This window comes from Benincasa hispida, chromosome 10 (genome assembly GCF_027475165.1).
Source record: "Benincasa hispida cultivar pf3 chromosome 10, pf3_genome.v1.1, whole genome shotgun sequence".
NCBI lineage: Eukaryota > Viridiplantae > Streptophyta > Magnoliopsida > Cucurbitales > Cucurbitaceae > Benincasa > Benincasa hispida.
The window spans coordinates 38,713,510-38,727,867 of record NC_143487.1 but is presented as its reverse complement, the minus strand read 5'-3'; the positions used below and the strand labels follow the sequence as shown (position 1 = coordinate 38,727,867).

At 36.7% G+C, this 14,358-nt stretch overlaps 1 protein-coding gene across 3 annotated transcripts; it reads left to right on the top strand.

The window, feature by feature from the left end:
• The first annotated feature begins 2,939 nt into the window (after positions 1–2,939).
• LOC120088744 (Ribosomal protein S5 family protein) lies at positions 2,940–14,032 on the top strand. Of its 3 annotated transcripts, none has more exons than XM_039046180.2 (9): positions 2,962–3,780; positions 4,212–4,735; positions 5,229–5,279; positions 5,352–5,459; positions 12,978–13,073; positions 13,337–13,435; positions 13,525–13,584; positions 13,676–13,781; positions 13,963–14,032. In XM_039046180.2, the coding sequence occupies exons 1-8, from the start codon at positions 3,282–3,284 to the stop codon at positions 13,739–13,741; spliced, it is 1,503 nt and encodes a 500-aa protein (XP_038902108.1). In that variant the 5' UTR covers positions 2,962–3,281; the 3' UTR covers positions 13,742–13,781; positions 13,963–14,032. The 3 variants fall into 3 exon arrangements, with proteins under 3 accessions (XP_038902106.1, XP_038902108.1, XP_038902107.1); XM_039046179.2 differs by having other exon boundaries at positions 13,958–14,032; XM_039046178.2 differs by having other exon boundaries at positions 2,940–3,780; positions 13,676–14,032.
• Positions 14,033–14,358: the final 326 nt, after the last annotated feature.

Below are 14,358 nucleotides of genomic sequence, written 5' to 3'. Positions count from 1 at the left end.
CAAATCCAAACCCTAAAAATGAATTTGAATATTTCAAATTCACTAAATATTTTAATTCAAGGTTTAAACTTTTATGGGCTAGTATAAGTACCTTATGGACCTACAGATCATGAGCTCTAACGATTTAAGATTAATCGGTTAAAATATTTAATTTGAAATAATCAATATTCGTTAATTACCGAGACATACCATTATAGCTCGATAGTTGCACTCCCCTCACTGTAGATATAGAAATATACACTTGATTTAAACATAATCAGTAAATCGATCCTTCACTGGTCGTTCGTATTTACAGCTAGGTCAAAATTATCGTTTTGCCCCTATAGATACATCTTGCTCCTCAAGTCATCACTGGTCCTCTATTGAACAATTGGTCTATAGTTCAACTAATAAACTATGTCTCTCTCTATCATGAGAAGGCAGTGCCCCTTTGTTCAAGACCAGGAATCAATACTTAAGAGAACAACCTATCTACTAACCTTAAATAAAATAGGAGTGAATTCCTTCTTGCAGGACTATGTCCCCAGCTATTTATCTGGTTTTATCACCAAAATGGGAGACTTATTTAGCTGTGCTGTTGAATTACTCTTATCTATGCAGATCAAAGGATAGTCCTGAATAAACAGTAGTTCATAGTTAGATCAAGATTAAAATCGAGTTACCCTAGGTCATCGAATTGAAATAGTTAGTTTTAACAGTAAACGGTTGTTATAAAGAAAAGTGACTATTTCGTGGTCTGGTCTTATGCAAACGTCTTTTGCATAGGATGCCCCTACTCGCAGTCTCCACATGAATGATTTCAGGATCACAATCGTTTGTATCAGTATACAAAGTGGGACGCATCCATAGTGTCCCCAGGATGAGATACCCAATCTCATCTATATACTTATAGAAATTTTAGGCTACATACTAAAACTTGATCCTCTTTTATATCTCTATATAAAGTTAAAGTATTCATACTATAGCCATGAGTTCGTTTATTGGATTTTATTACATAATGAAATTTCAATAATACTTTTATTGAAAACTAGAATATGTTTCATATATTACGAACTGTGAGCTTTAGGACATTCCCAACACTCGGACAAATCCCCAAAATGGTAGGATTATTGAGTCGGCGAATCTGGCCACTCTCACTTAATATCAAAGGATCGCCCTTATAGACATAAGTTCACAACTCATTCAAGATTAAGGGCAAGTCACCGATGGTTATCCTATTGAAATGTTAATCTCTTCAAGTAGTGGCGTTATAAAGAGATATTAGTCATTTTGCGGTCCGTTCCTATACAAACTCTTTGTACAGGATACCTCTATTCACATGTCTCCACATGAACGATTAGGGTCACATTTTTTATAACATTTTACAACTATTGTAACACGTCGTTTATCACACTTTACAACTATTGTAACAATTACAAAGTGGTTCGTATTCGTAGTGTTACAAGGATAAGACACCTGACCTTATCTATATACTACAAACCATTTAGGTTATTACTTGAACATGATCCAGTATTATGTCAACCACATACATATTTAAGTTACAAAAAATAACATTGGATTTTAGTTTATTAGATTGGGTTAATGCAAACTAAACATTGAAGAAAATAACTCTTATTTTATCAAATAAATAATTCGTGTATGAAAAAGTATAAACTACGAGACTCACAAGATTTAGGGCACCAACTCTAACACAAAGTTGGTCGCTGGAGATAGTAGTTGCATGGAGTTGGATGTCGAAGGTGGTCACTAGAGATAATTGTTGAAGGTTGTCTTCGTCGGAGGTAGTCACTATAGGTGGTGGTAGAGATGTCCAATTTCCCCACGGGGCGGGGATTCCTCGATTAGGCGGGGAATGAGGGAGGGAGTGGGGGAAATTTTTTTTTCCGTGAGCTAAACAGGGACGGGGACGGGGAATGTATTCCTCATCTCCAGCCCCGACCCCGCCCCGTTCCCCGTCCTTGCCCCGATTAGCTTTACATATTTATTTAGTATAGTTATCTAATGTTATGTTATTATTATTATTATATAAATATTACATTTAAAGTTCAAATTTGATTATTTATTGGGAAACATAATGAATATGTTTAAATTGAATGTTTAAATTTAGATTATATATGTGAATAATTTGATTTATATTTATTTCTTTCTACTAAAAAAATTAATTAGCTTTTTTAGGCCAAAATTTGAGTAATTTATCTTTAAATTCAAATTTTCATATAAAACTAACCATAATAAACAATTTAGTGATAAGGTTAATTATTTAATTAAAATTTGCTCACATTTAGTGATTTAAATTAATTAACTTTTTACAAAAAAAAAGGTAACAGGGAAAAATTTCCCGCGGGGAACCCGATCCTCGCGAATTCCCTGCGAGGAATCTTTGTCCCGATCCACGTGAAAAATTTCACGGGGATGGGGAATGGCATCCTCGGCCCCGTCCCGTCCCGTGGACATCTCTAGATGACTGTCATCATAGGTGGTTATTGGAGTTTGGCCATAGGAGGTGATTGTTGAAGCATGTCTGATGGTGGTTGTTGCCAGAGTTAGGTGTTAAAGTGGTCACGGGAGTGAATGTCGAAGTTGGCCACTGAAGGTGGTGTTAGAGCATGTCGTTGGCGATAATTGTCACGAGAGTTGGTTGTTGGTAGTGGCCGACATGTGGAGTCAGTGGAAACATTGGAGGAGGGCGAGAGAAAGATGAAAAGATGGAGTTCATCGATTAATATACAAACTTCAATAATGAATACTGTTAAAGTTAGTGGAGTTAAATTATTTAACACCGACTTGTGAAATTGGTGGATCAAATATTAAATTGAATTAAAAATCCAACTCAACTCAAGCCACAGTGGATTTAGGTGCATATTTTGGAACTCAAGGATGAAATAGATATCAAATCCCAACCCCACCAAATAAAAAAATAAACGAAAACCAAATAAAATGAAATCCTACACTTAACTCCCTCTTTCTTTCCCTATCCATATTTCTTTTACCGTGAGTTCTCCCTTCCCATCTTTGCCGCAGCCGCACGCCCCATCGACAGTTTTATTCTCTCCTTTCAGTATCTACATTGCTTCCCAGCGCCACCCACACACATCAACCCTTTGTCCATTGTTTTCTATCTTTCTCTCTTTCAGCTGCTGCCGTCGCCGGCCGCCGGCACGCCACCACACCAACAACGTAATGTCGTTTTTGGGGAAAAGAATGCGATTGAATTGAATGGTTTGTACATTTTATGCATTTGAAACGGTTTAGATGTGTGATTGAAGTTTAGACTCAAAGAAATGGTGAACAAGTCGCAAGCATTTTCTTGGTCGCGTCTCCTTCTCAACCAGGTCGTGCACCAAAACCCCATCAAAACCCCACTTCATATTTCCTGGAAAAACTCCTGTTTCCTACGTTTCCCATTTGAGGAAATACCTAAAATTTCGGCGACGCGGTGTTACTCCACTGCTTCAGCTAGAGTTGTGCAAGATCTTCTCGCTGAGGTGGAGAAGGAGAAGCAGAGAGAAAGGGAGCAGAGGTTAAGGGCTGGTATTGATACCAAGGATATTGACGATGAAGATGGAGAGGATTACATGGGAGTTGGGCCATTGATAGAGAAGCTCGAGAAGGAAAAGTTAAAGGACACTGGGGACTTGAACGCGTATGAAGAGCCCACTGATTCTGATAGTGATGAAGACGATGAAAGGTTTAGTCCAGAATCCGTCAAAAAGAGGTTTGATGACTTTGAGAGGAAATTCAAGAGACACGAGGAATTGCTGAAGAACTTCACTGCAACTGGTATGACCATTTTTGGAGAAGGCCTTCATTTCTTACTTGTTTTTATTTCTTAGTGTCTGGGTGGGTTTTGGTAATGCATCTTGATCCAAATCTTGTAGGACTTCAAATATAATGCTACTGGCATCCTCAAACTTTTGTTTTCCTCAAATTTTTGTTTTTCCTTTATTTGATACTTGGTGCAATAGACTAACATATCGGTTAAACTTCTAATAATCTTATCTATTGCATGCAACGAAACATGAACATATGTATTGAAATGTTGCAAGAGTCCAGCAGTTATTGATGCCATTATTCGATCGTAACATTGGAAGATGTCTTCTCTTTCTCTCCATCTTAATCAAAAGAAAATTCATCGAACCATCTTTTTCGTTTTTTTCAACATTTTGGACTTGTGTTAAAGTCTGCCAACATCTTCAACATGTTTTTGACAGAAAATATCGATGATGCTTTCAAATGGATGAGTAAAATCGACAGGTTTGAGCAAAAACACTTCCGGCTTCGTCCTGAATATCGGGTAATTGGTGAATTAATGAACCGCTTGAAAGTAGCAGAGGGCAAGGAAAAGTTCATTCTTCAGCAAAAGTTAAATAGGGCTATGAGAATAGTGGAGTGGAAGGAAGCTTATGACCCAAATAATCCTGCCAACTATGGAGTCATTCAACATGGACAAGTAGGTCCCTCAGATGATCTCACGGAACAATCAGGATTTGAAAAAGAGAGGCAAACCATACAAAGGGCTGATGATGACGACGAGGAAGAGTTTGATGACATGAAAGAAAGGGATGATATACTACTGGAGAAGCTTAATGCTATAGATAAGAAACTCGAAGAGAAGCTAGCAGAGCTGGATCATACCTTTGGAAAGAAAGGAAAGGTTCTAGAAGAAGAAATCCGAGATCTTGCAGAGGAGAGAAATTCTTTAACTGAGAAGAAGAGAAGGCCTCTTTATCGAAAAGTATGTCACTCCATCATCTTGTTTGTGCCTTTTACTTTTAGTTGGGAGCAACCGATTGTTCTTGGAAGTATTTATAATCTAAAAATTTGGGGATACTTTTATCACAGATAGGTTGAACATAGATGCAAATGTGGTGCATTTTATTGTCTGGTAATGCGGGTGAAATTCACAACTTTAATTGTTATTTTCTTGAAAAGAGCATGCAATATAATATTCCATTGTCTCTATTTATCTTTATCCTTCTTTTATAATTATAGTTTAGGAAATGTTAAATGTTTTGGGCGTTAGTGATAAGTTCTTTTTATAATTATTCATTAGGTCATATTTTTTAGATTAGAGACCCTTCCTCTTGGGTGGTCCTTTTTGTGGACTTGATTTTTTTTCGGATGCCCTTGTATTCTTAAGTTTGTCTTTTATCAAAAAAGAAAAAAAAAAGTTAATATTTCATTTTTTAATATAAATAGTAACTTCAATTGTTACATAATGATGGCAGGGATTTGATGTGAAATTAATTGATGTGAACAGAACTTGTAAAGTTACAAAGGTATGCAACCACCTTTCTAAATTCCTCTTCAAATAAATAGTGTTCGATGATTATACACTTTTTTTGATATAGGGTGGAAAAGTTGTCAAATACACTGCTCTCTTGGCTTGTGGGAACTATCATGGCATTGTTGGTTATGCAACAGCCAAAGGACCGGCAATACCAATTGCTTTACAAAAGGCATGTTGCTTGTACTATTCAGTATATTCCTTTATTTCTTCGTTTAGTTTTATTGAAATTTGAGAATTTGATAAAATGCTTAAAGTTTGAGTTCTAGAATGCTACAAATTGAATTAAGTTTTAAGGTGTTCTATGAGGGTGTTTTGATTGAGTTGCTTTGAAAATATTTAGCTAGGTTTTAACTAAAATCAAATTGTCAATGGATGGAAACACGTAGATTGATCTATGTAAATGAGATAGAAATTGAATATGTGGTAATGCGAAAGTGTGAGAAACAAAAATTTATAGAAATATTTTTATACTCTGAATTAGTATTATTATTATTATAAAAAGGAAACAAAAACCTTCTATTGATATGATTAAATGGGTGACAAAAGTTCCTATCAAATAACAATTACAAAAGATAGAGTGGAAGAGGAAGGGATTTTGTCGAGGGCCTTGAGAAATGGGAGAGTTGCATTGAAAAGTGAATTTGAAATCTTAATTTGGAGGGGGGCATTAGTTTGAGGCAGAAGTCAAAGGTCAAGTGGGCGAATGAGGGGGATGAAAGCTCCTTTTTATAGTATGGCGAGAGGTAGGAGAAAAAAGAACTTGATTACTCTTAGAAAGGAAGGAGTAGTCGTGGAGCAAAGGGAGATTGAGGAGGAGGTTATTTCATTTTTCTCTAGACTGAAATGCCTCTCTAGTGTGTTCCTAGACTGTGTCCAAGACTGTTTAGACTGGTGTCCCATCTCAGAAAGGGAGAGGGAAGAGATGGAAGCTTGTTTCATTTTAGAGGAAATTCGTAAGGTGGTATTTGGCTTTAGGAATAAATCACTTGGTGGGCACACTGACAACTCGAAGTGCTTTAGCCCAAATCCTATTGCGTTGACTGAACTACCTAAGCCCAAATCCACCCTTGCTATTGACTCATTCAATCCATACCCCATGACCCCATACTTTTGCCCAGCGGGTCTTTATCTTACTTCCATACCTGACTCCTAAGAAGCATAGATATAGATACGATACGACACAACATGGACACGGTGACACACCATATTTTTAAAATCTAGGACACGACACGATAAGGACATGTTTATAAAATATACATTTGAAAAATATATATCATTTTTTATACCAAAAGAAATTTCAAAGTAAATGGGTTCATATATTTATATGCTTAAAAAACTTAGTTTGATGTATTTCACACTTAAAAGTTATTATCATTGTTATATATGTGTTTTTTTAGTTTACTCAACAAGTGTTCTATGCATGTCTAGCACATTTATGGCACTACCAAGTGTCTGATATGTGTCCAACAAGTGTCTGAGACGGACACACTAGCCAAACTAAAGTGTCCATGCATCTTAGCCTGACATAAACTGACTCTCTCTCCTCCGAAAACTTAACTATAACCATTTTTAACACAAAAAAAAAAAAAAAAAACGAATTCATCCCAGGGACTAAATTCACAACCTTAGCATAGCCCGATCTATTTGACCTTGAAAATCTCTACATCAGTCCTCTTTGCCCATCTCCATGGCTCCTCCAATACCCTTTTCTGTTCCTTCTCCCCCCTTGATAACACTCTATAAAACATAGTGGTAGGGATGACCTTATGGGAAGAAAAGCGAAACTGACACAACAAAAGCATCTTAGACTCTTCTTACTACCTGTATTGTATACTTCCTTGGGCAATGGAAAACAAATTATGTATCATGGCAATACTTACAAATCTACCAATAAACAAGCAAAGTGCATTAAGGAATTAGATGGGCTTGTTTCATCTATCAATTACGATAAGTCTCCTTGTGATGATGGGTTGACCTCCCATGTATGATCCTCATGTCATAGAATGACAAGGTTTGGATGTTTCGCAAAAGCATGTGCTCGTGAAAAAAACCTTCTTTTAAAGCATAGCCCCATTTTGGTAATTACAACAAACAAAGCTTCAGTTTGTGGATAGGGTCACCATTAAGTCGCTTCAAAGCTATAGGCGCATTGGTTAGACTACTCTTGAAGCTACGGGTGCATTGGGATTGGGAGGTATTGTCATCATTTGGAATGTGTCTTCCTGCACTTCAAGGGAGGTTATTAAAAGTGTTTTCTCTATTGCCATTTACTTTTCCCTTGCTGACCGTTTCTTTTTCTTGTTGTCCGACATCTATGGGTCATCTTGCTCCAAGGATTACCCTCATTATTGGTTGGAGGAACACACAGATTTACAATCTCTTTGTTTTGAATTTTGGCTTCATTGTGGTGGTATTAACGTCTCTTGCAAGCCTTGTGAAAAGTCTTGTGGCAAGCCCCAAATGCCAAACATGAAGCATTTTAACGGATTCATAAATCTGATTGGTCTCACGATGTGCCCTTCCTTATATATGGTCTAGTTCTTCTTCTTTTTTTTTTTTTTTTTTTAATTTTTAATTTTTGTGAGTGTTCGGTTCAGCTTACGCACACCTCGACTAATCTCACGGGACAACTTGCCTAACCCTACAACATTTAGGTGTCAAGAAAACTCGTAAGATATTAAATCATAGGTAAGTGGCCACCCTGAATTGGACTCATGACCTCTTAGCCCTTTATCAAGGTCATGTGTAGGGTCATGACCTCTATACATGGTCTAGTTATAGGCACTACCCCAATGTCACCATCACTGACAGACTTGCTCACAAAAAATGTCCTACATAAATTTGGTTTCTCTATAGCAAAGAGGATTGCCAGACCCACTTCTAATCATTACTCCATTCTTCTTTCCGTTGGGGGTTCCCTTTTGTTTTGGGAATATGTGGCTTCAATTTTCTGATATCTTGCCTATGATTGAGTATTGGTGGAAGAATACCCCACTTTAAGCTAAGGCTAACTGAGCCATAAACTCATACAAAACCGTAAAGGTTTAAAAGAGATTCTCAAACTATGGGACAAAACTACTTTTGGGTGTGAAAACACAAAATAACCATATTTTGGCTGAAATTGTGATGCTCAGTAATTGAAACAGGATAAGGCATTCCCACCCACCAAATCCAACTTAAAAGCCTAAAATCCCAATTACTCTTCCATAGTGCTAAAGAAGTTCTTTGGAGACAAAAAAAAATGCAACATAACTTGGCATAACGAAGGTGATTTGAATACTCATTTCTTCCATAGGGTGGTAGCCACCAAAACAAGGCATAGTTCCATTCTTGAAATCATTTCACGGGGTTGTACACAGAAAATGCTCCTTTGTCTTGTTTTCTGTCTAACCAGCTTATCTTTCTCCAGAGAAGCAACTTGCTCACTCGAAATCTGTCTCTTCAATTGTTAACAAGGTGGGCTTTTCCTTCCAAATGACAATGGCCTTTGTCATATGCCCTAGGGATGCGAGGGCAGTGCATGAAATCAAACCACTCACTCGCCCTTTTCGTTGGAGCTTTATGGGTGTTGCCCTGTTCCCCTATTAGATGTTTGGATGTGAACTAACTTCATGAAGAGCCAAAAGGACGCACGACAAGGAGGGTCCTTTTGGGTTGGGAATATGGTGATGATAACTATTATTCCCAAATCACCCATACCTTCCTTCCCCTTTGCCGGAGCTTGTGAGATCTGATGAGATTAGATCTTTGGAACAAAATGAAGTTATAGGAAAAGAAGACAATTGGTTGGAGATCTCTATTTATTACAACACTTTTGTATAGGTTGAGGAAAACAGAAGTGCGCTCCTATGTGCTACTCTAGTTAACCAAAGATCAAAAAGGGGATCGAGAGATAACTCTTGAACACTCAGACTAATTACGATTGATTTGCTAAACATTTGACGATTCAAGATGACATGCTACAAGAAGGAAGGGTGATAAAGAGAGGTGGAAGGAAGGCAGTCTCTCATACACTACATAAGGAGGCAACACAACTTTTCCTTCTCTTAAAGAGGTAGCATGAGCTTGGGAGCACTGTGTAGCCTAAACCTCTGTTCTAGACCCAGAATACATATCTTTTCTGCTATCACTTACGTTATAGAGCTCCAATATGAATGCCTTGGCTTTAAGATGCATGTGCCATCGTTCAATATTGAATTCTGCTGTGCAGATATTTTTCTTGTTCTATGGAGTTTTTTTTTTTCTTTTCATCGGGTGGATCACCTTCCTAATTCCAAGTTTTTTCCTTGGGTTAATAGCATAGCTCTTTATTTCCCGGGCCTCCTTTGAAGGAGAAATGCCTCAAATTGACTACTTGATGCAATAGGATTTGGGTAATTGAGTACATTCATGATTAGTTACTCTATCCCATATTTAATTCTCTAAATAGAGAAGCCTTCTCTTGTATTCATTAGATGTAATTACCCAAATCCTATTACATCACTACTACATAAAGACTACTTGAGTTCTTATGATCGAGGGGATATCGAACATGGATACGAAAGTGGATTACCAGTTGGACTGCCCGTGAAGTAAATTGTTGAACATACAGTCCAACCAATTGGGAGAAGATCAGTTGATTCAGAGAATACGTTCTGCCCAAGTTCCATCAATTGATCATTACAGAATCGTAGAAATGCCATAATTAAGAACACTTTCCATCCACGTCCTATTTTGGATCATTACAATATCGTTTAGTGTCATATTCTGCCATGCAAGAAAGTTTCTACATCAAACTATTTTGTTATTGTCAATGATCGTCCTTGTGGGATAGCCTGGGCTATTAGAGACATTAGACAAGGTGATCTAATATCTCATTTCCTTATTCAAGCTACTTTGAGTGACCTCCTTACTTCTTACTAGCGCCTCAAACTATTGAAAAACTTTACAAAGATTTTATGTGAAAAGAGAAGGAAGATGGCTCGGGCAGACATCTTGTCAGCTGGAACAAAGTCAATGTGGGTGGGTTGGGGCTCTCTTTACATTGAAGAAGAGGAATGAGGCTGAAAAATATGCATTATGGAGAAGATAGATTATTGCTATATATGGCACCTCTTATTCGAGCACGGAAGCTGAGATACACCCGCAAAGGCCATTTGGAAGTCAAGAAATATCTTTTCTATAATATAGTGGATCAATGTGTAATGTGTTAGCCGGGCAATGGGAAATTGGTTTTTTTCCATTCCAATATTCTCTCAGTGTTTCACTTTTTATTTTTATGACAAAAAAGATAAGAAATTTTTTTTTTATAAAGGACCTTTTATGGGAAAGGCCAGCTCTTCAAGGTGGCAGTAGCTTGTTTGGAATAAAATTTTTTGTCTTGACCTTTACCTTCTAGAGGGCTTAAAACTGGGAACACAAGAAAACATAACTATGTTCTACGATACTGCTAACCAGATGGTTGTGCTTTTTGATGGGCGAGTATACATTGTGGAAGCAAGTTATCTGCAGCAAATATGCTTTTAAGAATTTCTGGCAGCTGCTCCGCAAATCGCTACCACTCCACTAGACACTAATTTCAAAGCTTGTGGGTACTATCTCCTAGTTTGAATATCTCCTTGAAAATTCAATGAATTAGAGCCAACTAACATGGGTCAATGGTCATTAAGGGTCATGAAAAATGTGAGGGGCTTGGTAACCACTCACCTATTTAATATTCTATGAGTTTCTTTAGCAACTAAATGTAATAGTATGAAGTGGTTGTTCTATGAGCATGAGCATAGTTCAGATGCGTACAACCCGACTCATACACCCACAAAAACTAAAGGCATTTAGGTGGTCTCTTGATGTATCAGGGGAAATATATGATCTATTATCTTTAATTCTTGTCAACCCTTTGAAGAAGGAAAAGATATTTTTTTGGCTCAATTTTTTTTTTTTTAAAAAATAAAAACAATTGCTTTCATTGAGACAAAGATGAAAGAATTCAAGTGCATTAAAAAAGCCAACCCCAGAAAAACTCCTAAAGAAAAGGGGATCAATAGCTACTTTCTCTGGCTCAACTTTTGCAGGGCTCTCCTCTACTCCCTATGGAATGAAAGGACACGCGCATCTTGGAGGACATGAAACATTGTTCTGATAGTTTTGATAAAGGTTTCTATTTCTTGAAGAGCGCAGATGACATTTTGGATCCTGAAAGCATGGTTGACATTGAATTTTAGAGGAGACTTTTATGAGATCTTGAAATCAGAGAATAGGCCAAGTGCCTTGCATGATTTTGTGTTAGATGATATAATATTAAATTTACATTCACCCATAAGTTTATACTTCTGGGTCAATCAGTGATTTAATATGGTATTAGAGTAAGTGGTGCAGGAGATTTTGTGTTCAAATCCCTACAATGTTATTTCCTCCCCAATTAATATTGATTTCCACTAGTTGGGTCTTCTTTATATTTTAAGCCCACAAGTGAGGAGAGTGTTAGATGATATAATATTAAACTTACCTTCACTCGTAAGCTTAAGTTTTTAGATCAATTGGTGATTTATCAGCATTTAAGAAAAGAATTTCAGCTCTTGTTGTTTACGTCTGATGAATGTTGACACTTGGGCATGTGTAATCATTAGTCAAACCTAAAGCTGGGACAGCCAGAGATCAATTCTTTGAGTCCACTGAAACCAATTAAAATCACTCTGGAAAGAATTAGGGGAACGTGATTGTTTGACGGAAGGATACATAATCTCATTTAACTGTCTCTTTGAATCGTTTTTTTTCCTTGCACAAGTGGGAGAGAATCACCTTTGTGATTGTTTGATGCAGATTTGTGCATTGAGTCCCCCTTGCCACTTATCTAGTTTAATCAATTCTTATTTGTAATGGACTATAAATTATGTTAATTTAAGATCCATCTGCCACCTTATTTTTTCTATGGAGATTCAAGTAGAAAAATATTCTACACAATCAGTGGCTCGAGAGTGAACTTGGGAGTCATGATTATGAAAATTTTGTTACTTGGTTGCAAAGACACAATAGGATACTGTTAGGATCCCAAGTTTAAGACACAACATAAAATACAAAGATAACTGTATTGCAATATCAATGAAGAAGATTACAATATAAATAACCTTTTAAAAGGACTATCACTTTCCTCAAGTCCCACAAATGAACAATGCACCAAAACGATCCCCCTCCACATGCCCAACTCCTTGCACAATTGCTAAAGAATAAGGGACGTAGAGGCTCTAATCTGGCGTGGAGTTTCAATAGGCAATCAATATTCATGTTCAAGAACTCGAACTCCTATCATAAGATGATTCTTTTTTTTCCTTGGTGATCTGGGATGGTTGAATGTAAGTGGATGATTCTCTGAATTGGGTTGCAGACCACTTTCTTTATTTACTTATCTTGGTTTTCCATGGGTCTTCCATCACCCTCATGCATTCATCTTATTTTGTTGGATAAAAACATCTGCAATTCATTTACTACAATGAATATTTCTTCCTCGACCAAATCCAAGTTTCTAGTGCTTATGATGTTGGGAAAGTAAGATATTTTGATTATTAGTATAAATTTTAGAAACTATACTAGTTTCATTGTTATGAATATCTCTCTCTATCTAAATCAAACAGCCTTGGTATCAGTGTGCATTGTACTTATAATTTTCAGCTTACATTATTAATTTGTATATTTATTCGATGCTATTAAGCAGGCATATGAGAAATGTTTCCAAAATCTTCATTATGTGGAACGCCATGAGGAACACACAATTGCACATGCAGTACAGACGGCATACAAGAAAACAAAGGTATTCAAACATTTATAATTCTCTTCTCTCTGCATCAAAAGTTCCTTCGCTCTCTTATCACGGATTAAGGGGTCCTGCCCTGTAAAACACCAGAGGAAAAATAACCTTGGTGGACGAGTCCGCTGGATGACAATGGTCTCTTGTTCTAGTTTTGGATGATCCATGTCCAGTCGGTCCAACAATAAAGACTTTTTGCATATCTTTCATGCGATAAAAACTTATGGTTCCTTTCTTAAATCTCTATGTTTTTGTTGTCTGTTAAGGTATATCTTTGGCCAGCACCAACTACCACAGGCATGAAAGCAGGGAAAACTGTTCAAACTGTTTTGAATCTGGCTGGTTTCAAAAATGTCAAATCTAAGGTAATTTATTCCTGTCCTTTATTGTGGAGGTTAACAGAAAATGTATTTTCTCTTCACTCCACTGCCTCTAATTTGAGTTCAAATAACAGGTTGTTGGGTCGAGAAACCCCCTCAACACTTTGAGGGCCCTTTTCAAAGCTCTGAATGCAGTAAGTAGCCATTGAATTAACATTGTTAATATATATTCCAATTCCTCAAAGAACATTCTAGTTACATTTTTATTATACGTGTATTTTCCAGATCGAGACTCCAAAGGATATTCAAGAAAAGTTTGGGCGGACTGTTGTTGAGAAGTACTTGCTATGATAGGAGGTTTACTTTTTCCTTCTTCCCCATACTTTCTCAGGTTGTCTTTTTTTTTTCCCCTCTCCTTTTTGTTTCTAACTCAAAAGGTGCTGATTCTCAAGTAGATGTATAAAAAGGAATTTTGGTATTTAAGAAAATCATGGTTGTAACTTCTGTTAAAGTTTTGATCATCTCCCTTCTAAAACTCAAGGGCATTATTTTACAATGAATCTGTAGGACAGATGCTGTTGAAGTAAGGTGGTCAATCTCTTATTACGTCAATAATCAATAGAACATCATTTTCAGCGCTCCTGATTCTATCCACTCTTCTTTATGAGTGTGTAAAAACATGCATTGTGGATAGGCGCTCTGGTTGAACCTTTTTAATCAATTGTTGTAGTATCATGTTCGGTATAGGCCATTGTTTACTGACTTATCTTCATTTATTTATTTTTTCTTTTGGATTCCTTGTTTTGTTTTCGTTTTTACCCTTTTTAATTCAGCATTGTGAGTCTATTTTATTGAGTTTTTAATAATCCATCAGGTTAACTTTTTGATTTTGATAATCTCGGGACACTGGACTCGTATTAATACTGAAATTAGTATAACTCATCAATAAACTATGTATAAATTCTTTT